Here is a 27,579-nt window from a genome sequence, read left to right as displayed (position 1 = left end):
TTTAGAAAAATTGGAGAACAAGAATCCAATGTAGGTCAGTAAGGCAGGGTTCTGGGAAGTACTGGGTCAAAGATAATAGCCAGCAAGAGATTTAGACTGTCGGAACTTTTCAGAGGCTGGTCTATAGAGTATAAAAATAAACACGCCTAGGAGGTGCCTAAGTCATGGATCCAAAATTTCAGCAGCAAGTGGCCCGTGACAGGAGTTGAGGCGGCAGTGCTACTGGAGGAGAGGTGGTCCCTACAGTAGAGAGGATACCAGTTTAAAGTCAGCTTGGGGTTGAGCCAGATGCCGACACACAAAAAGGTTAATGAAACATTGGAACACAAAAGTGGGTGAAGACAACAATGCCTCTGGTTGATGGAAAAAGCTAGAGGTGATGGAAGACTGGATGTTGGATAAGGGCTCTCCCAGTATATAATTAATGAAGGAGTCGAGAGTAATGCCTGGCAGAAGATCTGTGTTCACATGGAAGCTGATTTCATGTCTTTCTGCAGCAACAGGTGGCATACAAATTAGGAAAGGGAGATTGCCAGGCATGGATTCTTGGGGGCTCCAGCGGTAATAGTGTGGGAAGGAAAGCCACTTCTGAGATGTCCTCATTGCCTATTTGACATATTATTATCTCCATTACCTTAAAAAAAAGGTTAAATTCCTGGAATTAAGAATCTGCTTACATTGGAGGCAGTGCAGAGAGGGTTCACTAGGCTGATTCCTGGGATGAAGGGATTAATAAATGAGGAAAGTTCGAGCAGGTTGGGCTTACACTCATTGGAGTTGAGCAAAGAAAGGTGATCTTATTGAAACACAAGATTCTGAGGTGGATTGACAGAGGATGTTCCCCCAAATGGGAGAATCTAGACATAGTTTTCGAATAAGGGTCATTTCAGAGTTGCGAGCCTTTGGAATTCCCTAATCCAGAGAGACGTGGAAGTGAAGTCATTGAATATATTCAATTGACAGGCATTTAAGTTACAAGGAGTTGAGAAGTATGGGAAGACAGCAGCAAAGTAGTCATACAGGATGGAAACAGGACCTGACGCCCACTGAGTCCACACCAGCCATCAACTGACCATTTACACTAATCCCTTTCTTTTATTCTCTCCGCATTCCCATCACATCACCCCAGATCCTGCCACTCACCTACACACTAGGGGCAATTTACAGTGGCCAATTAACTGACCATCCCATAGGTCTTTGAGACATGGGAGGAAACCCACATGGTTACAGGGAAAATACATGCAAACTCCACACCGACAGCACTGGAGGTCAGGATTGAACCTGGGTCTCTGGAGCTGCGAGATATGCCCATGATCTTACTGACCAGCAGAGACGGCTTAAAGGGCAGACTGCTGTTCCTGTTTCTTAGATTCTCATATACTCTAGATCTAGTTCTCACTTTTACTTTCACATGACACAGATGACGACTATTCAGTCCACCAAGTCTATGCTGGACTCAAGGGCAATTCCATCCATCTTATTGTCTGACATTTCCCTACAATCTATTCCATCAACTTCACCCCAATTTTCCTACTACCCATCTACATTGGGGGCAACTGACAACAGCCGGGGGTCACAGGGAGAACGTGAAAACTTCGCAGAGAGAGCACTGGAAGTCAGTTTCATACTGGGTCATTGGAACTGTGAGAGGTACCACCGTGTTGCCTTAAGTGTTGTGGGAGCACATTCAGACTGTAGTGGTCCAAAGAGGGGGCTCACCACTACCACGTCAAGGGTAGTAAACACTGGCCTTTCAAATGATGTCCACATTCCATGAACCAAATTTTAAAAAAAATCCAATTTCAGTTGTGCAGTTTAAAGTGTCAGTTTAAACTACTTTGAAACACAAGTTGTAAATGCAACAAAAATACACAGGAACAGCTCATTACCTAGCAGGGTAAGAATTTGATTTCCACAGCCTGATCAGCAGGTTTTTAAACCATAAAGTTGCTGCATTTAATGCCAGAGTATATTTTTATATTTGGAAAGTTTACAGCAGTAACAGGTTACAGAACCAGAATTTTAAATGTCCCAAGCTAGAGGGGAAGCTAGAAGGAATAGAGAATTACTTACCCTGACATGCAAATTAAATATCAGTGACGCCAGATGAACCACCAGACACGTTTTGATTTTTTGTTATCTTTCTATCTGACTGGTTAAAAATTTCAAAGTCTGAGGTGGACTAAAACAAGATCTTGTTTGGATCATAACCAATTAACATTTCTGCTTAAAGCTGGTGTACAAAGCACGGGACAGGGAACAATTACTGCACAAAAGGCCGTTCAGCCCATCGAGTCTACACCAGCTCATAATACAGCAATTCTCACTCCCACTTCCCTGCTCTTTTCCCATAGTCCTTCTAATTATTTCTCCTCAAGTATCTATTCCCTTGACCGTTTCTGGATCCACCAAGCTTAAAGCAGTGAGTTCCAGATCATATCTAACCCTTGCTCTGGAAAGCTTTTTTTCTCCCCACATTCCTACAGGTGGGTACCTTTTTCCCCCCTAGAGTGTAGGAGGCTGAGGGGTGACCTTGTACAGGTATATAAAAGCATGAGGGGCATAGATAAGGCGAACAGCCACAGTCTTTTCCCCAGGGTAGGAGAGTCCAAAACGAGAGTTTAAAGTGAGAGGAGCAAGGTTTAAAAGGGACCCAAGGGTTAACTTTTACCCCACACAGGTTGGTGTGTATATGGAACAAGCTGTCAGAGGAGATGGTAATGACATTTGAAAGACACTTGGATAGGTACATGGATAGGAAAGGTTCAGAGGGATATGGGTCAAATGCAGGCAAATGGGACTAACTCAGTTCGGCAACCTGGTCGGCATGGACAAGTTGGGCCGAAGGGCCTGTTTCCATGTTATGTAGCTCTAGGACTTTCTTCACCTTGTAAATTTTGTCCACAATTTTATTCCTGGGTCCTTGCTCCCCGAACCCAATGTTGTAGGGAACAACTTCCGTCTATTTATTCCAGCTAAACGAGTCTCGATCTCCTTGGTATTCTCGATATAAATGTAATAAAACACACAGGGCTTGGCTTTAATACCAAGGCCTCGGCAATGAATGGAGTTGGCAGCACAAACACTGCCATTAATTGATGCTATGTGATCTACTCAATAGCAAGTTTAAATCCGTCATTAGTGCCAAAGAAGGAATCGGATACTATACATGAAACAAATCAGACAAGGTCACCCAATCCCTCCTTGCTACGCTGCCCTCGAGCATTGTAACCGATGCTTTTGTCTACTCCTGATCTTCATTGCTCTGTTTTAGTTTCCATGATCTGCCTTCACCACGACTTGGCCTCAAACCTGTTTCGTTGAACCACATTGCACTACTTTCAAAAGCCACCTCTAAATCTTTTTCAGGAGCAATAACCCCTCCATCCATTTCAAATTCCATCATGGTCGATTAAATCTCAACCCTGTTGACCTATTTTTGCTTCACAATTGTTTGACACCCTCACTTCACATGGCTGCACAGTCTTGACAAGTTTAATATGGGCGGGGAGAGAATTAATTTTGCAGAGAACAAGATCCAGGCATTTATCACACTGTGTGAAAAGTGCACTTCAGATTCTCTCCCATCTGGCCTTGCTTCAACTTACAAGATGATACTTCTGCTTTCTGCATTCCACACGAGTGTTTCTCCCCATTAACTCTATCCTCACAAATTTAAGTATTTCAGTTAGATAACACCTCAAACTTCATGCTCTGCCACTAGTCTCCTCTAAACTTCCTTTGCAGGCTCTCTTAGCAAAATGCCTTCAGGCAATCCGCCAAGTTAAAACTTCTGCTTTACCTGTGGACACAGAACTGCTCCAGATGGATAATGGAGCACCAATGAGCTTAGGCTGGAGGAAGAGACAGCACAGTTAATGGAGAATGTGGCAGAGAAATTAATGATGGGCGACAATATAACCAAGATGCTAAATACTGCTGAACTCCCTCCTCCATTTCAACACCATCGCATTGGAAGAGTCGTAGAGCTCACAGCATGGAAAAAGGCCTTTCAGCCCAACTCGTCCATGCTGACCAAGTTTCCTATATCCCTCTAAACCTTTCCATGTTACCATCCAAATGCCTACCTCTACCACTTTGGCAGCTCGTTCCATATACTCGCTATGTGGAAAAAGTGGTGCCTTTTAAATCTTTCCTCTTTCACTTTAAATCTATGCCCTGTCATTCTAGACTCCCCTACCCTGGGAAAAAGACTGGCCATTTACCTTATCTATGCCCCTCTTGGTTTTACAGACCTCCATAAGGTCACCCCTCAGCCTCCTAGGCTCCAGGGGAAAAGAAGTCTCAGCCTGTCAAGCCTCTGGATTGAGGATTCAGACCAAATGAGGGCCCGAAATAATGTAACCAAAACTGACCATTATGAGGGCCTGAGATAATATGGATTAGATGGATACAGAGGCTACACACCAACTGTGGGTAAATGGGATTAGTATGGATAGGTAACAATGGTTGGCATGGAGACGGTAGACTGAAGGGCCTATACAACTCTATGACCATGACCAGAGCCTTTAATCAATGGGCCCCAATTGTATATTTCAGTCTGCACTAGATGTGTTCTTCATTTCAGGTTTGGTATGCCATCATTGTAAAAGATGTCTTTGTTCATGGGACATAGGCAAAACTAGCATTTATTACCAGCTAATTTAGAGTCAACTGCACTGGTAGGTCTGGAGTCATGTGCAAGACAAACCTGGCTCTAGATGACACATTTCCTTCCCTGAAGGACATTTGTGAGCAAAATGGGTTTTTAATGTTAATCCATGGTCATCATTATTTTTATTAGATTTTTTTTTAAATTCCAGATTTTAATTTAAATTCCCTAGTTGCCACATCAGGATTCGAACTCAAGGCTCTGAATCAATGCCAGCTTCTGGATACTACAGTAATGCTGCTCCTATTCCTTAAGTTTTCTAAATGCAGGAATTGAAAGAAAATGGAGCACTCAAAAATATCACGGTCAACATAAAGCAATACATCCCAAGTTCAGATGGTAACCCAATTTTGATCACAGGAAATCTTCACCTGGGGTTGAAAAGAAATTCCACACAACTATTGAGAAGAGTAACTCATGGCAACCCATCTGCCTGTGGCTGGATCTGGTGATTGCTTTGTGGTTACTTACGCCTTGAATCACTTGGAAACTCTCGTTACTGGGTGCAGGATCTTGATCTGGATCGACTCCAACTCTGAAAGGGAGACACACACACACAGAATAGTCGGATAGTAGAGTCAAATTTAAGACTAGTCTACATTTCTCCCATCACTGCATCCCAATTGAAAGATGCAGTCACAATTGCAAATTAGCTATAAAAGTTCATGACTACAGTGATTGAATCCATAATGCAGCCCCTGTGACAAGGTGATAGGTAACCCATCACATCCCATCCCACAGCCTAAACAAAGATTTTAAATTTTAGTCAAAATTCAATTTAAAGAAGTTTGTGAACTGCTGTATTCGAGCTAGTTCAACATCTACTTGTGAATGAACTTTGTCTGGAGCAAGTCTGGGGTTGTTTTCTTCGAAATCAAGGTGCCTAAGGCACATCTTTAAGTGAGATGTATAAAGTTATAAGGACCCTAGGTAATGATAATAAGATGGACTTGTTTCTTTTACTGAAGGGTCAGAAACCAAAGGGTGTGGATTTTTAAGTCATTGGTAGGTTTACAGGGGACGTGGGAAAAGTGCGACACAAGTCTGGAACTCATTGCCTGATGGGGTTTACGGGTAGAAACCTCACCAACATGAAAGCTAGGATAATTATTAAGTATCTGGATGTGACCTGCAGGGCTGCAGATAAAGCTTCGGGAAGAGGAGATGTGGTTAGATAGCTCTCTATAGCCCAACGTGGATATGATGAACTGAATGACCTCTGCTGTTGTAAGTATTTGAAGATTACAGTATGCAGAATAGCACAATTTTAAGGGCAAGCATGGTCCAAATTTTGAATACTCTAGTTTTCCTGTCGTAGTGCTGACAATTCACCAGATATTTAAGGCAGCAAATGACAGGTTAATTCACTACCTTTGTAAGCAGTACAAAAGGCTTCAAGGTGAAGCTCTGAGAGTTCATTTAGTTTGTGATTGTGCATGAGCGTGCAAGGTGCCACAGAAAACAATGCCAAATAGCACGTCAACCCATCGAGGAGAGCTTGTGGCGTGATAGATGACTTTAATTAGATTGAAATACACAAACCAATGCACAAGCTTCAGGGATGTGAGCACATGCATCACAGTTCCCACTTTCACACTGTGTGGAAGATGCAGATCTTGTATCCCCTGTAGCACCTGGAACAGATCTCATTTCTCTCCCACATTTCATTACAGTGTAGGAAGTGTCCATTCAGCCTGCTGCTACTATACTGGCTCTCTGAACAATTCCATTCCCACTTATTTGCCTGCAACGTTCTCTCTCCCGCGATCATCAACTCTCTGCCGATTCTCCTACCACCCATCTGACCAAAGGTAGTTTACAGTAGCCAATTAACCTACCAACCAGTACATCGTCAGGATGTGGGAGTAAACCAAAGCACCCAGAGGAAACCCACGTGGTCACAGGGTAAAAGGTAAACTCCACATCAACAGCACTGGTGGTCAGGATCAAACCAGGGTCACTGGGGCTGCGAGGTTGCAGCACTACCTGCCGCAATACCGATGTACAAGTACAGCTTCCCTGCCAACTTGATAATCTTCTGAGGAGAAACAATAAAGTCTTAACAAAATGAAGTCCACATATCATGTGGACATCTTATTGGAGCACAAGGACACCAACAGACAGATTCTGAAGAGGACAATCTAAGGGGAGAAATGAGCCTTCAATCTTTAGCACTGAATGAGCAAGAGCATTATTGTACTTCAAAAGGAACGGATCCAGACCAGCGGTTAGCATGCTCACATGCTATTGCTGGCAGCTAAGAAGAAATGTCTCCTAAACTGTGGTCTAGAAATATTATGTTGACAGTAGCAATTCCATCACTCACTTCCTGAATCAAATGGCTGAGGATTCAAGTTCCACTTCAGGGAGCTCAGCACAAACCCCAGGCAGCCATTCCATTGTGAGAACTTCCAATAAAGACTGTGCCACTGTTTCCCCTCACAGATGTGCAGTAGAGATCGGAGGAAAATAAAATTTTAAAAGGAGGAACTTTCTTTGAGGATTCCCGGCCAACACCACAGAAACAACTTGTCTGGCCTTTACTGCACTGCAGATTCTCTATACATCCCAAGTCATGAGAATGGCCACTCTTCTAAAAGCACTTGCGAGGCCGTGAAAATTGCTACCTAAATGTGTTTCTTCTTTCATTGAAGTCCACTCTTCAAAAGTAGTACTTACAAGGGACCCGAGGGGTAACTTCTTCATGCAGAGGGTGGTGCGTATACCGAACGAGCTGCCAGAGAAAGTAGTTGAAGCAGGTACAATAACAACATTTAAAAGACATTTGGATAAGCACATGGAGGAAAGGTTTAGAGGGATAGGGGCCAAATGTAGGCAATGGGACTAGCTTAGGTGGGAACCTTGGTCTGCATGGATGAGTTGGGCCAAAGGGCCTGATTCCCTGCTTTATTACTCTATGACTCTACATAATTTACCATGTAGTTACAGCCTAAGCAAGGGACATTGAATCCAAAGGTTCACATCAATGTTTATATCCATTTGTAGGCCCCTACCTGCCTTCATCTAACCCTGTCAATGCTGACCTCTATTCCACTCTTATATGTCCCTGCTCTTTGCCTCAACTGCTTACTACTGGCGGGGAAGAGCTCCACATTGTCACTGCTCCAGGAAAACAAGCTTCTCCCAAATTTCCTGTGCGATTTATTAATGAAGATCTGACACTTGCAGCCCTCATTTCTGGGAGAGTTAAGGTTTGAAAACCACAGGACCTGGTTTTTGAGAAGCACCGTCAGTCCACAAGAAGGGAAATGAAGAAAAAGTGGGTTTGACTCTCCAGGTCTCAGACTGAATAGAAGAACGATTGCCCTACATGCAGTCAATCCTCTCTCACTCATTCCTTCACTGAAGATCCATCGTTCAGCATTTAACTGCTAGTTATCTGTAGGCCTAGGAAGATTGCTGTGTGAGAGATTCAGCAGAATGAGCTTATGTTCTTTGGGGTTTACAAAAACAATATGTGAAGTGATTGAATTCTTTGAGGGCTTGAGATGATTGATCTAAAGAGACTGCTTTTCCCTTGCTTACGAATCAAGTTCAACTCAAATTGCTCTCTGCTATCTGAAGTTATCCAAAGCTCTGTTCATGTCCTCACAAACAAATCCTGTTAACCGCTCATCATTCTCCGAGGCAGTCCCTCAGGATCGAGGACAAACTTACTTCCACTCCACTTCTGTGGGTGCTCAGGTGACCTACGAGGCCAATATAGGGGCTATAAACTCTGCTACAGGTGGAGGAGGAGGTACTTGATAGAGACAGTGGGTGGACAATTTGGAAGTGGTGATCTCTCCTTACCATTTAAACTAACCTCTTGATAAATGGTTCTCAACATCATCCAGAATGTTTCTCCTCCACTATGAGTATCATGGGCCAGGGATTCCAGTGTCTTGGTTGCGATGTTATAACTTTTCAAGGAGGCTTTGAAAACATCCTTGAATCATTTCCTCTGTCCATTTGCTAACCTCTTGCTGTCTTGTTTTTCCCAGAGAAGGATGTCTGTTTCAGGAGTCTGATATCAGGAATGCGAATGACATGGTCTGTCACTGAAACTAATTGGATGTAATTGTGGCCTCAGTGCTCAGGATGCTGGCATAGGAGAGGACAACGTCACTCATCTTGTGGTGGCTTTGGAGGATTTTGCAGAGGCAGTGTAGGTGGTATCTCATCAGTGCTTTGAGCTGCCAGCTTCAGGTAGCCCATGACTCCAAAGTGTGACCAGGGGCTGGGATCACTACTGCCAATCACCACCCCCATTCTTGCTAACCTACAGTGGCATCTCAATTTAAGAATACTTACCCGTCTCAAACTCTTTCAGGATTCCACCCGTCTCTATTTCTAGAACCTCCTGCAGCTGAGGCACGTGTATGGCTTTAAGTTTGGCCTCTTAATCATTCATGAATTTAATCATCCCACTACAGTGACCATACTTTCAATGGCCATGGCCCCAAGCCCCATACATATCCTCCCCAAACCTAACTGTCTCAAATACTCATTTCTCCTGTGACCAAAGCATTTGATCATCTGTCCTAATACCTCTGGGACTCATTCTCAATTTTATAAATGCTCCGGTCGTACACCTTGGCACGTTTTAACTAGAGGCCATAGTCTCACCATAAGGAGCTGGCCGTTTGAAGTAGTGACAAGGACAAATTTTCCCTTTTGTAACCCATTGTTCAGAGAACGGTGGCCACTCATTATTATTTTCAAAGTCAAGGTGGAGATTGTTAAATTTTTGGATGCCAAGGGAAAAAGGCCACACGGGGTGATGTTTGAATGTAGCAAAGCAGAGCAGACACAGTTAACCATATAATTTATGGCAAGTTGAAAAGGACACAGTATTTCCCTTCTGATACATCAGAACATTCAGCGTTACAGATGTCTAGAATTTACAAAAGTTGCTGAAATTTGAACACAGCTGGCAACATCCCAATGGTGTTCAATTCAACACATTTTCTGCACATTGAGCAGAAAACAACTATTTGTCAATGGACCTCTCCTCTGTATGCCTGGTTTCCTATATGAAGCATTTATTCAACTGCAGAACATTATCAACTACAGGATTTGAGCATCCCTAATTGCCTTTGGAAAGATGGTGGTGAGCCACCTTCTTTAATTGCTTCAGCGGTTGGAAAGCTCCTGGATTTTGACCCAATGATGAAAAAAAAACACGGATGCCTTTCCAAGCCAGCCTGTGTTCTGTTCTGATGTGCCCAAAGCCCTTAGTGCTCATCCTTCTCAGTGATGGAGGCCACAGGCTTGGGAAGTGCTGTCAGGACAGCCTAGGTGAGTAAAAGCAGTGCGATTTGCAGCCGCTCTGCACTGGTGGTGGAGATAATTCGTGTTTAGGCTGGCGGATGGAGTGCCACTCAATGGGCTGCTCGGTCCCATGTGGTGTCCAGCTTCCTGAGGAAGTGTTGGAGCTACACTCATCCAGGCAAGTGGGAAGTATTCCATCATACTCCCAACTTGGGACTTGTAGATGGTGGAAAGACTTGTGGATATCAGGAAGCGAGTCACTCTCTGCAGGATACAAGTCCCTGAGCTGCTCATGTATTTATGCAGCTTATTCAGATGAATTTCTAGTCAACTATGACCACTGAGATTGAGGCGGTGGGGAACACAATGACAATACTGCCAGAGAATATCAAAAGGTACATGGTGAGACTTTCTCCAGAGGTGGTTGTTGCCTGGCACTATTGGGATATAAATGTTATTTGCTTCATATCAGTACATACTGAATGCCGTCTAATTCTCGCTTCATGCCAGCGTGGACTGCTTCACTTGCCGAGTTGCAATCAACAAACATTCTCACTTCTGACCTTGTGATGGGAGGAAGGTCATTGATGAATTAGCTGAAAACCCTTCTAATTAAAGTCAACAATTTGAAATTTCAACTTCGTTTCTCTTTGCACAATTGTTGCACGATTGGTTGAGTTTTTCCAAAATTTCATTTTACTTCAGATTTCAAGAATTGCAATTTTTTTTGCTTTGCAACAAATGAAGATGATTGAGCCTATAAGCCTTGGCTCATGTAATTCCTGCAGTGATGTCCTGCAGCTGGGATAGTCCTGTAATAACCACAGCCACAAGTCTTGTGCCAGGTACAACTCCAACCTTAATTACGCCATTTGACAACTCCATTTTCTTGATTAGTAAGGGCGTCAAAGCTTACGGGGAGAAGGCAGGAGAATGGGGTAGAGAGGGAAAAATGTCAGCCATGATCAAATGGTGCATCAGACTTGAAGGGCCAAATGGTCTAATTCTGCTCCTGTGTCTTACGGTCAATGACTGGAGTGTTTTCCCTTGATGCCCACTGACTTCAGTTTCACCAGGGCTCCTTGAAACCTCATTCAACTGGATGTTGCCTTTATGTCAAGGGCAGGCAATCTCACCTCACACCCCCAGAACTCAGCTTTTGGACATGTCCAGACCAAGGCAATAATGAGCTCTGGAGCCAAGCAGTCCTGGCTAAACCCAAAGTAAGGATAAGCCAAACACGACAGTAAGTGAACTCTGTGTGCACAGCAACCAAAATGAAAAGCACTTGCCCCAATTGTATTGTGCCGAATTTAATACTCTATTCATAGATTAATTTACAACTAAAAACAAATCCTAGAAGCAAGCGTAGGATTTCAGTAATGATCACATTATCCTCAAGCACTGTAGTAATGTTTCTGAAGCCACACAGGTCAGGACGTGATCAGTTTTACTGAAGGATTGGTGCAGTATTACAAACAGCACACCGACTTCCTAAAGCACACACATGGGCAGCACCAGTTCTCCACCCGGTCAGGCTTTCAAACAGCTGGAGTGAACCCCCAGAGGGCCAGGGTTACAGCTTTCCTTTTCTGAAAGGCACCATAGACCTCAGCTTGGGGAGTTACCTTCACAGAGGTCTAGTTTAATCCTTTGAACTGTCTCTATTTTGTGGTTGGTGAGGTGGAGGAATATTAGTGTAGGACATGGATCTTCTCAAGCACCCCAGGAACAGCAGAGTGTCCAATCGCCTACTATTTTATTTCTCCGCCTCCCGCCCGTTCGTGTCCTTGACCTCCTACACTGCTCCAAGGAAGCACACTGCAACCTTGAGAAAAATCAGGTCATCTTTCAATTTAGCAGATTGCACCTTTTGGATTAAACATTTGAGATCAAAAGGATTTGGCTCCTCTCAGATTCACACCATCTCCAGCCCAATCCTCTCAATTTCCACCCAATTTCATCTTGCACCTTCCCTCCAACCTTCCACTCCATCGCTTACCTTCCCTTTAGTTCTCTTCCTCACCAGTGACTCCCCTCCTCTCCCCAGAGATGTCGACGGACCTGCTGAGCTTTTTGAGAACTTTGTTTTTGTTACAGGATCTGCACCACTTGACAAACAGCAGAGCTGCCTTCTACTCTGCCCCAAACTGGTTCGAGCAGTGGATCTGCGATCAAATGGACTTGCATTGCAAAGCCAGGAATAGGAAAATGACTGGCGAGGTGTCTGCAGTTGTCACACCAGCTTAAAATCAGGCCTGCCATTGCTGGCTAGCCTTTCTCTGCCTTCAGGTTTGGGAAAGCCCAAGTAATTGGTGGGAGTCACCACTACCACAGGTCATGGAGTGATTCAGCGCAGCCACCCCACCAAATCATTGCAGGGCCATCAACCTCAGACAACAAACATCCTACCCACATTATGTCAACTTCAACATGAAGGACTGGGGGACAGGTACATGGAACAACAAACTCCAATTTCCATTTCAAGTCACATTAGTTCTCAAATTGTACATCATTGTTGGGGGACTTCCAAGTCTTGGAATTCTAACAACCCTGTAGGTGTAACTTCATCACATAGGACTACGGTGGTTTAAAACCTGCATTCAAATAGTGCCTTGCAAGCCTCACAAAGGGAGTTTACTGCCAATGAAAAAAAATTAAAGCGTGGTAACTGTTGTAAAACAGTTAACGTGGCAGCTTAGTTGCCAACAATAAGCTCCAAAGCCTAATGTGATAATAACTTATCTTTTTTTTTGGACCAGTTGTTTCATTACTGGCAGGACACCAGAGAGAACTTCCCTGCTGTCTCTGAAATAGATGGGTTCCTTTGCATCCGTTTAAGAAAGCAGGTGGCCTTGGTTTAATATCTTGTTCAGGAGGTGGCTCCTCCAATAGTGCAGCACTCCACTGGAGTTTCAACTTTAAATTTCTGTGCTCAGGATGGGGCTTGAACCCACGACCTCCTGCATCAGATGGGGTTGTGCTACCCAGTGGACCAAAGCTGGCACTAGGTCAGCCACCAATATTTTTGCAAGCATGGGTGCTTAATAAATGCTGACCTTACCTGTAATGCCCCTTTCCTGAGAAATATATTTTTAAAAAGCAAAAATGTAACACTGCATCAGAAATAACCACTTTGAGTGCCGTTCAAAAGACCAATAATTCTGTTGACCAGTCTCAATCTGTTTGGACAGCAGCAGTGCTCAATTGATTTGCAGCTGTCAACAGGAGCTGGTTACATTATTGGAAACCAAGGGGGAAGTTCCCCCCCCCCCCCCCCCCACCCACCCACTTCTTTACTCAAAGTGTCTCCAATACAAAGAACAATCAACTTGCTCCTTTTAATCTTCATGAAGTCTTAAACAAGTCGAGCCTCTTGGATGTCTTGGAATTTGGCAATACACCTGTACAAAATTCAATCCCCAGTTTGTGCTCTGTGCATCTAAACCAGTTTGGTGATAAAGAGCTCCAAATACAGTGTTTCTCAGACTAGGATCAGCTGGGGTCCCTGTGCTCCAAGTTCATCGGGAAACACTTGTGGCTGTTGCATATGAAGGGGTGAGAGTGAGCACCAATGTTGTCACAACTCCCCTCATTGCCCTTCCCCCATACATCTGCCCTCCTCTCCACACTCAGGAAATCTATTCAAGCTGGGAAGACACATAAAGGAGAAGGAGAAATCAAAGCCTTAACACAAGCCATCACCCACAGAAGAGAAACCATAGAGGTCAAGAGAACAGAAGTGAACATACAAACATGTAAATGGCTCCGAATTCAAAGCAGCAGCTGGGTGGACTTGAACTAATGGACTGGGCCATGGTCACAGATTTATAATCCTTTGAATTAGTGAAAGCTCCCTCAATAAATAGAGACCTCCTCCTTCAGATGGATCTTGGTGAAGAAATGGTAGAAGACTTTTGCTGGCACACACACCTTAAATTTCTGATGATTTCTCCCTTCTTCACTCTGCTGGTTAACCTCAAACACCACTTCCTGCGACTGTAACTATTACTATAGCAACAGTGGCGGGGGTTGAGTGTGGGTGAAGAAAGGCGGGTGGAAATCAGCCCGTAACAGATCTGGTCTGGGATGTGGATTCTCTGTCCCTGACGTGCATCTCAGACCAGTGACTTTTGGGAAGAGCATCATCATCATTCAGAAATTATCCCCACTCTCAGAAAAAAGCAGAGGCAGAGGGCAAGGAGAAACTCCACACAGCAGATTGTGGATGGAACAAGCACTGCAAGGAAGCTGTGTGAATGACATTGTATTAGTTGAGAGACGATGACAAAGAACTTACTCATATTAGGATTAACTCATCCAACACACAGGCCTGGAAAAGTGCAGTAAATCAGATCATACTTGGCATCTTTAAAGACGAAAAATTACATTTGGGAAAAAGCTGGAAGCATAGAAAGAAGCCCAAATCAGGATTAAAGAATTAGCTGTCACTGGAAAAAGGAGCAGTGTTAATTTAGCAGGCGTTCTGAAGGTCACCTGAAGTAGCTCCAGCGGGTATCGCCCAGATCCTCTGTCGACGGAGGGGGGTCACCAACTCTGAGGGAGGACGTCACAAGAAGGGAAACATCAGAATTATGACAGCACAGTCCTGAGACTACCAACTGAGCAGCCCCCAGCAAATGGCATGGAACACCTGCAGACACAACTGATTAACAATCCTCATTCGATTGATCATAAATGGGAACTTGATTTATCCTTCTCAATGAAAGAAAAACACTACTGGATAAAAATTGTAATTTTGGAATTTTCATCCTTTCCCAATGAATCGTCATTCCATCTCCCAACCACATCACTCCATTAAATTTTTTTAAAATGTCGCTCCCATACTGAGGCAGAGCACATCATGAAGTACAGGCTATTCTATCTGTAACTATTCTTTAGGTAAAGCTACCAAAATTGTCCCATGTTATACAGAACAGCAAAATTAATTTCTTTTTATGCAAATTGGAAAAGGATCAGCTCAGAATCTTCTCGGAAGAACTGTTTGTCCACCTTCTAAACCCCCTCTTAACTTGACTGGGTCCCTGGTGAGAACTTCCTTGCTGATGTCAACTCCAAACGGATAGGCAAGACTTGGCACTGCTTAGGATCTTCCATTTATTAAATTACCTGAAACTTGCCCCTCTCCCTTGCCACCATGCCCCCTGAGACGAATGAGTATCTGAATGTGTGTTGGGTACAACCTGGTACAGGCTCAACAGGCAGTTTGCCAGCCTACCTGTTGGGGAATTACAAGAAGCTTGTACTGCATTGTTGGGCTACGTCAGAATGCAGTTGGAATGATCCTGATGGACCAGTTGTGAGGAAATTTGGGACTTCTCTGCCTGTGCATATTTACCAAGACTCCCAAAGTTCCCGACAAAGGTAAATGCCAGAAAATGTGTGGAACTGCTGATGTTTTTGGAAAAAATGCAGTTTTGTTGGGCAGAAGACGACCTTGGGTACTAAGCACCAGCATCAAATATTCTTGGTCAGGTGCAACACAGCAACACAAGAGTTGTTCCAGCTAAGGACTTCAAGCCAACTTCAGAAGAAATTGTTCATAATAATGGTGTGACATATTCCAATTTCACCTCATTCACACTTGAGTTGTCCCGGGGTGAAGCAGCTAGTCTGGTATGAATTTGTGGCAAATTAGTTTTGCCACAAATTAGGGCAGCACAGTGGCGTAGCGGTTAGTGCAGCGCTATTACAGCACCAGCGATCGGGGTTCGATTCCCGTCGCTGTCTGTAAGGAGTTTGTGCGTTCTCCTGTGTCTGCGTGGGTTTCCTCCGGGTGCTCCGGTTTCCTCCCACATTCTAAAGACGTACGGGTAGGTTAATTTGGGGGTTCAAAATGGGCAGTGCGGACTCGTTGGGCCAGAAGGGCCTGTTACCACACTGTAAATAAAATTTAAATTTAAATTCTGTGGGACCCATGTGGACTAGAAGCTGTTATGAGACTGCAAGGACTCTGAATGTAGGAAGTTTTAAGTAACAAAGGGAAAAGGGAAACTTCCTGGTTAGGCTGGTGTGTGTGTGTGAACTCCAGGGACCCTTAGCCATTCCCAAACACCTTCAACGAGAGAGGTTGATCAATGGTTAGTCATTCCCATTTATGCAAGATTGACCATTGGTTAAAGGATGCCTTTTTGAGAGCTGTCAGATTCCACTAGTAACAGAGCAAGCATCTGCTTATACAATAACCTGCTACACAACTTGCCAATCCTTTATCCAATCAGGGCCAGTTACTCCTCCCAGCCAATGCAAGTTGCTTCACTGCAGTGTTTGGCTTCACAACACCTGGGTCTCACGCACTCAGGGGAAGCTGCCTCAAACACATCAAGTCCCGATGCAAAGCGGACACGGTTTAAAAAGTGGGTACTCCCAGAAGCTAGTTTTGGAGGTTGCTGTCGGCAACACATAACCTGGTAATTGCACTACTCCTGCTGATGCCAGTCCACAAAAAATAAGCACAATGGTTACCTGCAGTATGGAAAGGCACTTCAATATATTTGAAGATCACTTCTCATACAAGTTAAAATTAACAATGGTATTTCCTAAAACTGGGGTGCCAAAAAAGTGCCAACAAATGCATCTGTTACATTACTACAAAACCCCTTTTTAGCAGGACAAGGGTTAAGTGGGAATGTATTTCACCCCTGCATCATCCATATGCAGGAGAACCCAGTGCTAAGTTGCTTGAAATGACTCAGTAATCTACAAACTCCACACTTCTGTTGGTTTAACAAGCATTGTTTGAAACCTTCTCTGTCCATTTGCCCCTAACAGGGTGTTCATTGTACATCTGGGTAATACACAGATTTAAATGCATATAGAAGTCTATTGGTGATTATCTATGTCCAACACATGGATTCATATATTAAAAACTATATCTAGAGTGATTTTCTTTAAGGTAGTTTGAGGTTCCTGTGTACATAACAGTTAGAGCTCAAGTTTTTGGCTGTATCTGATAATAACTAAAGACCTATTCGAAACTTCAGACTTCATTTTAAAACCAATACACCTGATAACAATGAAATTTCTGATTTTACCTTGTGCTTTGCTTTAAGAAAGTGGCTTTTAAAATGTGGACATTGTGTATTGGTTTGGTGGATACATAACAGGATACAACAGTGATGTGTCTTGGTAATACAGGAGGAAACATGGTATGATTAAAAATATGAAGGCTGCAATGGATAACTTTGAAAATACAAACAATTAATTAAAAGAGCAGAAAGCTGATACATTTACCCCAAGTTTTTATAATAATTGAATACAAGTGATTATGCCAAATGAACTCAAATGATCCAGGAAAAAAAAACTGAATGACAACGTGCACATTGGCCTTGAGGACACATGAGACTGGCCACCAAAACAAGCAGATTACAGGAATGAAATGGCTTCATCTTATGTGAAAGCACAGCTCGAATTGCCCCGAGGTTAACGAGAGGACTCCACAACCTCTGAACAATGGTCAAATAAAGGAATAATGTGAAACATCAGCTGAACACAAGATTACTGTGTTGTTACTTCAAGGCTCTTTCCCCACTGGAGTGGACGACACAGAACGATTCAACCGGGCAAAGCAAGACCCCGTTTTATGGAATGGTTCAATTTCTCAATTCAAATACTTCAATTTATCCAAGCTAAACTGCCTGAGAAATTCTGTTGTTAGTGTTCAAAGGAATGGCGGTGATCATGACGACAGGAAAATCAGTAATCAAAGCCTAAGGACTTACAAATTATTGGCAAACAATCAGAACCGTATATTTTGCTTTAAGGAAGACTGCTACAAGTTGTTGTGACTGCAAAGGGTGAACTAATATGAATGATTGGACCATTCATCAGAGACAAATCTGAATCCAGCAGCTGAAAAACATGAACTCAAGTAATTAAATCAATGTGAAATTAAAAAACTGGTCTCAGTAACGGTGACCAAGAAACTATCAGTCACAAAGACCAAAGTTTCACTAACGTTCTTTCGAGAAGTAAATCTGCCACCCTTACTCAGAGTAGTCTGAACGCAAATCCAGACCCATTGCAATATGGTTGGATTTTATCTGCTTTCTGAAATCACTTCGCAATCCTCTCAAATCAGGGAGGTGGAGAAGGGTGGGGGGACAACAGAGATGGACAATAAATGCTGGTCCAACATCCACATTCCTGAATGAATTAAAAAAAAATGACTCATGACTTGGCATCACTTACAGTTCGACAATCACTTCTGTGTCTTGGAACAGTTTACTGCATTAAATGCATCATAGAAATGCAAGCTGTGGGGGAGTCAACTCTTCAGTAAAAACATGGTAAATTTAGAACACAGCTTGTTCGTAGATTTGCTTCCAATGGAGTTCACTACGTAAATGCATTGTTACTCCCTAGAAAGAGTAACGCGTTTCTACTTTAAATCACCCACTGTCATTCACTTGATTTACACAGCAAATTTGCCTCAGATCAGTGTATGCATTTATCAGCATTCACATGAAAGTAGCTGCTGAATTTCACCTAGATCCCTATTCCACCACTTTAGATTCAGTTCTTGGACTCTTTACTGGGGGGAGAAAATAGTTTAAAATGCAAATATACTGTTGATGACTGAACGGGGACAGAAGACAAAGTTAACTCACTAAGTGATGAACAACAGTGCCACATTGGGTGTCATCTTCAGATGAAATAGATTAACAGAAGTGGACAGTTCATCACGAGAGCACAGAAAGACATGTTTAAGTATACCAGCTTATAACTTCTAAAGACAGTTAATTTGCTACCTGTAAACACACTGTAATTTAGGGCAGAGTTTAAACTGAACCTGCAGCATGTAGACCAACATTTCTCCTAGGGAATTCGTACCAAATTAAAACACATTTCAATTTATTAAAGATGATGTAGCCCCTGCTGATTCTGTGTAAAAATACATTTACAGTAAGGAGACAACCCAACCACACAGCTGAACTCTTGTTCCTAATGGAGTATTTTTAGCTCTTACCACCACCTGCTTTTCCTACAAGGAACTGCACTCTTGGCTGAAGCATGCTTCCCTGCTACTGTGTGTTCAGCTAAGGGAAAGCAGAATACATGCAGGGGGCGGCCAAGTAGCAGACCAACACAGCAGCAGAAATCATTTCTGCCTTTTGTTGACCACAGAACATTTTTTTTCAAAAACAAAAAGCAAATATGTTGAGTAGGCGTGATCTGGATCACATTTCTAGGGAGGGTCAATTAACAATAACTTTTAAACAGGGAACTGGAACATAAAGAGGAAACGCTTTCAGGGCCAGACAGGAAAGAGCAGAACAGTGGAATCAACTGGATAGGTCACTCAAAAGGGCCAGCACAGATGGATGAGTCTGTAATTTAAACATCTTGGAGTCATACAGCACAAAAACAGGCCCTTTGACCCACTCTGTCTGTGCTGAACATCAAGTACCCATTTGAACTATTTCCATTCACCAGCACTTGGTGTATCATCTTCTATTCCTTGGCGATTCAAGTGCTCATCTAGATACTTCTTAACTGCCGAGAGTCTTTGCCTCATCACCATTCTCGGGCAGTGCATTCCAAACTCCAAACATGCTTTGGGTGAAAAAAAAAATTCTCCCTTATATCCCCTCTAAACCTCATACTCTTTAATCTAAACCTATGCCCTCTGGTTATAGATCCCTCTGCCATGGGGAAAAATTTACTACCGTCTATCCCATCCATGTCCTTCATATTTTGGTACACTTCTATGACATTTTCTTCCCCCCCCACCCCCCCTCAACCTTTTCCACTCCAAGAAAAACAAATCCATCCTCTCCAATCTCTCCTCTTAATGGGAGACATTCTATTCCAGGTAACATCCTAGTGAATCCTTGGTGCATTCTCTCCAGAGCAATCATATCCTTAGGCACATTACTAACAGCAAGCTGTGACATGTGGCTAGCCAAATAGAGGGGCTGGGAGGAGCAATCAAATAAAACTAGCCAATACTCATTGGTGTTCGGAAGAATGAGAGGTGATCCCATTGATATAGAGGAGGTCCTGAGAGGAGCTGATGTGTTGACAGGCTGCTGAGACTAGAGTCGACACAAGGGGCAGAATCTCAGAACAAGGGGTCTGAAGTTAAAAACTGAAGACAAAGAGGATTAATTTCTTTACTCTGAAAGAGGCAATATTTGGGATTAGCTCTCCGAGGCCTGTGGACATGGCATCATACTATAAGGTCAAGGTTTTTTTTGAACAAGCAAATCAAAGAATATGGAGATCAGGGAAGAGAGGAGACATGGTTCAGGTGCCACCATTATCTTACTGAATGGTTTATTCACTGACCTGATCCGTAGCCATGACAACGTTGGTGTGGTGCCTCCACCAAAGACCCAAACAGTAAAAAAGACAATGAGCAGGGTGGTGGTGAACATCATCTGTCTCGCGTAAGTCGCTGTGTCTCGGATAGCAAGGGCGAAGGCCATGGCTCCTCTCAAACCTGCAGGAAGAATGAAGTATAGAGTTAATTTCCTTTTTATAAAGCGGGCTGTGGGAGTCACCAGCAAGGCAACAAGGTGTTTCATCTGAAATGGATCCCTGAGTAATTCAGAGCCAATTACATTGCTTGTCACATATCAACCAGATTAGAGAGGGAGATCTGCAGTCTTTCACAAAAGCATTTTAGCAAACTGGATGATTTTTTTTAAAAACATAAACACAATCTGGCAGTGTTATGATCACCACTAAGTCATCAAGTTCATTGGAAAAGTGTCACAGGAAACACTAACCTCTCTGTTTAAAAAAACTTAGCAAAACCCACAATGAAGGCATGCAAGATCACAACGGCTATTCTGGGAAGCTGCAGCCAATGTCCAGCACTGTGGGTTTGAGTCCCACTTTAGAGATTTCAAGGCAAAACCCAAGCACAAATTGTCAATACAATAGAGGAGATATCATCTTCCAGACAACACAGTGGTGGAGCTGATAGAACCACTGCCTCACAGCACAGACCAGAGTTCTATCCTGACCTCGGGTGCCGTCTGTGTGGAATTTGCACATTGTGCAATTGCATGGGTGCTCCGGCTTTATCCCCCCAACACCCCAAAGATGTGTAGGCTGGTAGGTTAATTAGCCACTGTAAATTGCCCCTAGTGTGCAGGAGTGGGGTAAAAATCTGGGAGGTGATGATGAGAATGCAGGGAGAATAGAAAAGTAAAATGGTCTGCACAGACTTTGTGGGCCGAAAGGCCTGTTTCCGTGTCGTCTCTTGACTCCACAACTCTCAGATGGCCTCTAAAACATGTTTCAAAGCAAAGGCATCTCTTCAGTCTGTTCTGATCTACATCACACCCCAAAACAGATTTTATCTTCATTTTTCCCGTGAGCATTCATTTCGCTTTCTTGTACAGATTGGCTGCTACGCTTACTACACTACACACTTCAAAAGTACTTTATTAATTGCTGTGTGATACCCTGAGATTGTGAAAGACTTTAAGTTAATGCACATCCTTCCTTCATTACATGCTCCGTGCATTTTGGATTTTTTTTTATATAATAAAGGATGGGCAGGCACGGTAGTGTAGCGGTTAGTGTAACACTATTACAGTGCCGGTGACCCAGGTTCAATTCCGGCCGCTGTCTGTAAGGAGTTTGTACGTTCTCCCCGTGTCTGTGTGGGTTTCCTCCGGGTGCTCTGGTTTCCTCCCACATTCCAAAGACGTACAGGTTAGGAAGTTGTGGGCATGCTATGTTGGCGCCGGAAGAGTGGCGACACTTGCAGGCTGCCCCCAGAACACGACGCAAAAAGATGCATTTCACTGTGTTTTGATGTACGTGTCACTAATAAAGATAGCTTATATTAAAGGATGAGCAAAGAAATAAATAACTTGTATTTATATACCCACATCTCCTCAAAGCACCTACTAACAAGGTGACTTTCTCAGTGTAGCCAGGATCGTTCTGCAGTGACTCAGACCGCTGGAACCATACCTGCAATCATCATCATGTGCTGGAAGTTCCAGCCAATCTTGTGCTTTCTACCCAAGTTCAGGAAAAAAGACAGTGGGTAAATGTTCGCAGCTCTGCCCAGCAGGACAGCGATCTGGCCGACAGCTGTTAAGGAGCTTACACCGTCAGAAATGGTGAATACCGAGGTGTCCACACTAAATCATTAACCATGCAGATACAAGGCCATTCAGGATTCCTCCCCCATCCCAAAAGATACGTGGGCTGGTGGGTTAATTGGCCACGGTAAATTCCTGAATTTGTGCTCTAACTGAACCTCCTACCATTCCGCCAGCCATTCTATTCTGTACTTTTCTAATTTCCCCCCTTAATTAGTATTTGCTTTGACCACTCCTTGTGGTAGAGTGATCTACAATCTAACCAGTCATTGGATAAGGAAAATTAATAAAACTGCTGGAAATTTAAAAGAAAAATAAAAACTGAAAATGCTGGAAGTACTCAGCAGTTCAGGCCATTTCTGGGGGAAAATAAATAGTTAACTTTGTCAGACTTGTCAAAAGTCCTTTGTGAGGACTTTATTCCCTGGGGTGTAGGAGAATGAGGGGAGATCTTATAGAATTATACAGAATTATGAGAGGTCTAGATCGGGTGAATGCATACAGACTTTTTCCCCTCAGTTTGGGTGAGACTAGAACTGGAGGACATAAGTTTAGGGTGAAAGGTGAAATATATAAGGGGAATCTGAGGGGGAACTACTTCACTCAGAGGGTGGTGCAAGCATGGAATGAGCTGCCAGTGGAAGTGGTAGATGTGGGTTCAATTGTAACATTTTAGAGAAGTTTGGATAGGTACATGGATGGGAGGAGTTCGGAGGAATATGGTTCGTGTGCAAGTAGATGGAACTAGGCAGAAGATCAGGTCAGCATGGACTAGATAGGCTGAAGGGCCTGTTTCTATGCTGTAGTGTTCTTTGATTATGACTCTAATTGGGGATAAGGAAGCTTTGCCTAAGTTCCACACTGAATTTAGTTGTCATCATTTTTTTTTAAACTACCCTCTGTTTTCGCCTCCCGAGCTTTATGCCATGAACCACTTCAATATTGAAGACCCCTGTGAAGGGTTTCTGATTTCTTACATTTGTAAAACTAGCTACAAGGTTGGACAAACTTGGATCGTTTTCCCTGGAGTGCTGGAGATCGAGGGGCAACCTGATAGAAGTATATAAGATTGTGAGACACACAGATAGGATAGCCCTTTTCCGAGAATGGAAATGTCAAATACTAGAGGGCATAGCTCTAAGGTGAGGAGGAGAGGAGTTTAATGGAGATTTAGGAGGCAATTTTTTTTTGTACACAGAGTGGCAGGTGCCTGGAATGCACTGCCAGGGAAGTAGTGGAAGTATAATACCAATGTTTAAGATGCAGACAGTCAGGGAATGGAGCGATATAGAATCGGCAGATGGGATGAGTTTGGTTTGGCACCATTGCTAGCACAGAGATTGCGGGCTGAAGAGCCTGTTCCTGTGCTGGGCTATTTTCTATGCAACTCAGGGAAAGATATTAAGTGCTACATGTCAGAGTCACCATACCCTGACTACCAGATCCACCCAGAGATTGGGAGCACTGCCCCATTGGGCAGCTGGTTCCAACCTCATCATGCTGGGTCTAGAGCCTCAATGATAGATGACCAAGAATTTCCTCTTGGTCTCAAAAATAGGGAGCACATCTACAACTTTTTGTTTCATGAAAGCAAATGCCTTCCAATGAGGTCGGATTCTCTTCAAGTACGAGTTTGAAAAGCAAGCATTCTCCAATTCTTTTAAGGGGCCGGGGGAAAGAAAAAAAAACTTACTTCATCTTCCTTAAAAAAAAGTCACTCAAAGTGAAATTAAAAAGGAAATAGCTTTTCTTAAGAAATTAAGTTTTGTATTCTACAATAAGGATCAGATATTCATTGTACAGTTGTAGCTACACACATGTTCCTATCTTACATAACTGGTAGGAATTCAGTAAGGATACAAAAGCCCCCAGAATGAAGATGGGGTTGAAGATGTGATTCTGAAACGTAAATAATGCCAAACCCATATAGGAAAATATGAAGTTTTCAGCCAGGAAATTCAGAACTTCGAATAACTGAGGAAGGAAGAAAAAAAATACTGCATTAGGGTACAGGTCATGTACTTCAGAGTGTACAATACTACAAAAGGTCTTAGTTATTCAGTTTGGAAGTTGCTCATTAAAACCTACAACTTTAAGCAAGTTTCAGTCACCTGTCCTATTGTCATTTTATATGACAATGCCAAATGCTCTTATTTATTCACAGGACGTGGTTATGTGTCGTCTCTGACTAATTGCCCCTCAACTAAGGCAGCAGTTGCATTAAGCCCCCAGTGGGTCTAGAGTCACATGCCATGTATGACAGCAGATTTCCTTCCCTAAAGTACATTAATAAACCAGATGGGTTTCAAAATAATCTGGTAATTTCACAGTTACTGATTATAAGACTGTTCTTAAATTCCAGTTTATTAAAATACTTGAATTTACATTCTCCAGCTACCACGGTAGGATTTCTACACATTTCTAATATAACTCAGAATGCTAGTCCAGTAAATTACCCATTTCACTATTACTTGTTTGCCATTGTTCCTATGAAATATTTTACCATAGGAATGCAAGTACACATCACAAATATGGTCAACATGCCTTCCCTAATTAGGGGCATTAAAGTTAATTACATTCATGGTCACCTTACTGTGACCAATAAACTCTGTACAGGCTGGAATGGGAGTGCAAGGGCAAAAAGTAAACTAGAAATACTTCTAATTGCACATGCAACTGGTAACAGTGGGGGCCCATACCTGCTTTGTTCGATCTCTTGATTCAGGTGACAGGTTGTTGTAGGTATAATGAGCCTGTGTGATTCCACAGAAGAGAACTGCAACTACACCTGAATGTGGAGAAGGTAAAACTCGTGAAACTGCTTTTCACTTTGCAAGCCACTTCCTGTTTGGAAGTTTTCACAGATGAGAACAGTTGCAAGCTCTCTGTACGAGACCATGATGCACAACAAACAATTCTCATTTCTCCATACCCAAAACCCCCCATCAGATGTCTATATTTGCTCCTCTGGCGTCTCCTCATATCCACCAAATTAAAAGGCAGGAGGATTACATCACATGGCAACAAATAAAAGTCAATTCTGAAAAGAGTTAATCTTCTAATTGTAAGAGGTTCCATATTCAGTTGAAATATTAAACGAAGACCCTGTCTGCCCCTGGGGAGAATATAAAAGATCTTTCTTCACCTAATCAACTAGGAAATTATATTAAAAAAAAGAAATTATTGACAAATATCCAGAATGTTCCTAAAATTTACTTTCCTTTGCACTAATATGCATGAATTAAAAACAGTTCCATGAGAAAGAAATATTTCAGTATTTAAAATACTGCAATTTAAAGGTGGTAGCATTAGGAAGTATTTTATAAAGATACACAATTCATTTCCAACAAGCTACTCACACGTCAGGGTCCAGGTAGTTAGTAGGAAGCTGGGATTTTTTTTGGTTTCTAAAAATCTCTACTCCCCCTTCAGTTTTCATTACTTTCACCACCCCCCCCCCCCCCACCCCACACAGCTCCCTTTCAGGGCCTGTTCCCAGCTGCTGGTTGGTGGGAATAGCTGAAAAGTTTGGGCAGCGAGGATAGTGGCTGATGGTGGTGTGGAGCCCGGCAAGACGATGGGTAGGTTGTGCGAGGGTAAAGGTGTTCATCATCAGCTCCACGCACCTTACCTTCAACTGCCAATAGTTCAATCCTGATCTCAGGACCTGTCTGGATGGAGTTTGCAAAGTTCTCCCCCGACCACATCAATTTCTGCAGGGTGCTCCAATTCCCTCCCACATCCAAAAGATGTAAAGTTAATTGGCAACTCTAAATTACCCCTTAGCATAGGTGAGGGAAAATAATTAAAAAGGCAGTCAGTGGGCATGTGAGAGATACAATAAATGGAGGAATGGGACTGGTGGAATTGCTCTATTGGGACAAATCATGGACCAAATGGCCTCCTTCTGCATCATAATAAGAGAGGCACAGACAGAGAGATTGATGCTTGGTTCAGGGAACAGTTGGACTGCCCGAGGACCTTGTCACTTAGCATACCAAGTCTGCAAACTGTTAACCCTCAGTACTGTGATGACAACATCTATTGATCAGTCCCTGAGAGTAGCAGACTTTGTCTTCAAACCCACGAATCTCCCTCTGTTGATCCGTTTTTTTTCTTGTGTGAAACACAGTCATCATAGGCATTGCTCTTCCAACAAGCCCAGGAATAGCCTTTTTTCTCCAAACACACTCTGATTGGGTGTGTAGAAAATGATAATTAGGATTGGCCCTTTCAGATTGGGCCCTATCACACAACCCCCTGCCTTACACCACTTCCATACTCCAAACACTGGACACAAGGCAGACGCATCCCATAACTCAGTCCTGATCCCCATCAACACTTGAACAGAATTCCATTTCCCACAAGAGGACAAAGAAGATACTAAATGCCTTCATAATTTTTCCTTCACAAATGCTGGGACCACTGACCCAAAGATTAGTTTTCAATTCTGGGTTACTCCCAGCCAATCCCAGCGACTTGGCAACCCCCAGGTCAATGCAGTGTAACCTGACCATCCCACTTCAGCCTCATCAGTTATCCTCAAATCAAGATAAACATTCCTTGGGAGACCATCACTGACTGTGAGCACGGATAGGGCGAGGAGGACAGCAGGGCCCCCTTTATGATCACCCCTAAAAATGTTAATTTATCAGTGTACATGCATGGTGGCTTTAACGATGTGCATACCTTCTCCAAAAGCAAGTAATTTTAATGGCCTTTGCATCCCCTTGACAATGAGAGTTTGGGAAGTGGAAGGAGGGAACTCAGCACCTACACTGAAGAATCAGGATAGCCCTGGAATTTCCAGAGTGAATTCCTTCTATTTAGTTCCAGTGTTCTTCAGCCCAAAACACTGGGCCCCTACCAGGTCAGTGTGACATTGTCAGTACCCAACAAACCTTGCTGCAGCTGTGACCAAGATGGATGGGCAATTTAGTGCCAAATCACATTTGGGCTCTCGAGCTTTGTCCATCATTCAATAGGATTATGACCGGTCTCTATCCCAACTCCATTTACCCACATACCTCCGTAACTCCTATCAAATAAAAACCCAAAAATCTCATTTTTGAAGTTTTCGATTGTTCCATGACTCCTGCATTTTTGGGAATGTTCCAGGTTTTCACTTATCCCCGTCAGGAAGTGCTTCCCGACTCCTGAATGGTCCAGCTCTAAATTTTTTAAGGCTGTGGCCACTTTTCCTGGATTCTCAACTGGAGGAAATAATTTCTGTGTCCACGCTTATCAAATCCTTTAATCATCTCAACAATCAGATCACCCTTTAATCTTCAATGCGTGAGAGAATACAAGCTATCCTTAACGTATTAGTAACCATGTATTCTAGAGCATGGCAACCAAGATGATTGAGACAGCTATGGATTACTTTCACAAGGGGCTCATGCAATGGTTACTCTTGCTTCATCAGTTTGAACTTAAAGCAATGCCAGAGCTACACCCAACCTTAAAGCACTGCATCTTAAGGAAGCTTTACAGGTTAAATACATCCACTGGCTCTCACAAGCTGGGAGGAATTCTTAAATGATA

General features: G+C 43.1%; 1 protein-coding gene across 2 annotated transcripts in view; it reads right to left on the bottom strand.

Moving 5' to 3' along the window:
* slc9a7 (solute carrier family 9 member 7) overlaps positions 1 to 27,579 on the bottom strand; it is a 155,613-nt gene that overhangs the window by 23,112 nt on the left and 104,922 nt on the right. The window contains exons 10-15 of one of the 2 annotated variants that reach the window (XM_052025891.1): positions 24,735 to 24,823; positions 23,896 to 24,009; positions 21,902 to 22,013; positions 20,258 to 20,411; positions 14,444 to 14,503; positions 5,144 to 5,207 (exon numbers count right to left, since the gene is read on the bottom strand). In XM_052025891.1, coding sequence (XP_051881851.1) covers positions 5,144 to 5,207; positions 14,444 to 14,503; positions 20,258 to 20,411; positions 21,902 to 22,013; positions 23,896 to 24,009; positions 24,735 to 24,823 — 593 coding nt within the window. The remainder of the gene's footprint in view (positions 1 to 5,143; positions 5,208 to 14,443; positions 14,504 to 20,257; positions 20,412 to 21,901; positions 22,014 to 23,895; positions 24,010 to 24,734; positions 24,824 to 27,579) is intronic. The other variant, XM_052025892.1, reaches the window with a different exon arrangement.

Source organism: Pristis pectinata, chromosome 11 (assembly GCF_009764475.1).
Source record: "Pristis pectinata isolate sPriPec2 chromosome 11, sPriPec2.1.pri, whole genome shotgun sequence".
In the NCBI taxonomy this organism is placed as follows: Eukaryota; Metazoa; Chordata; class Chondrichthyes; order Rhinopristiformes; family Pristidae; genus Pristis; species Pristis pectinata.
The sequence above is the reverse complement of the archived record's forward strand: the minus strand, read 5'-3'. Positions and strand labels throughout refer to the sequence as shown.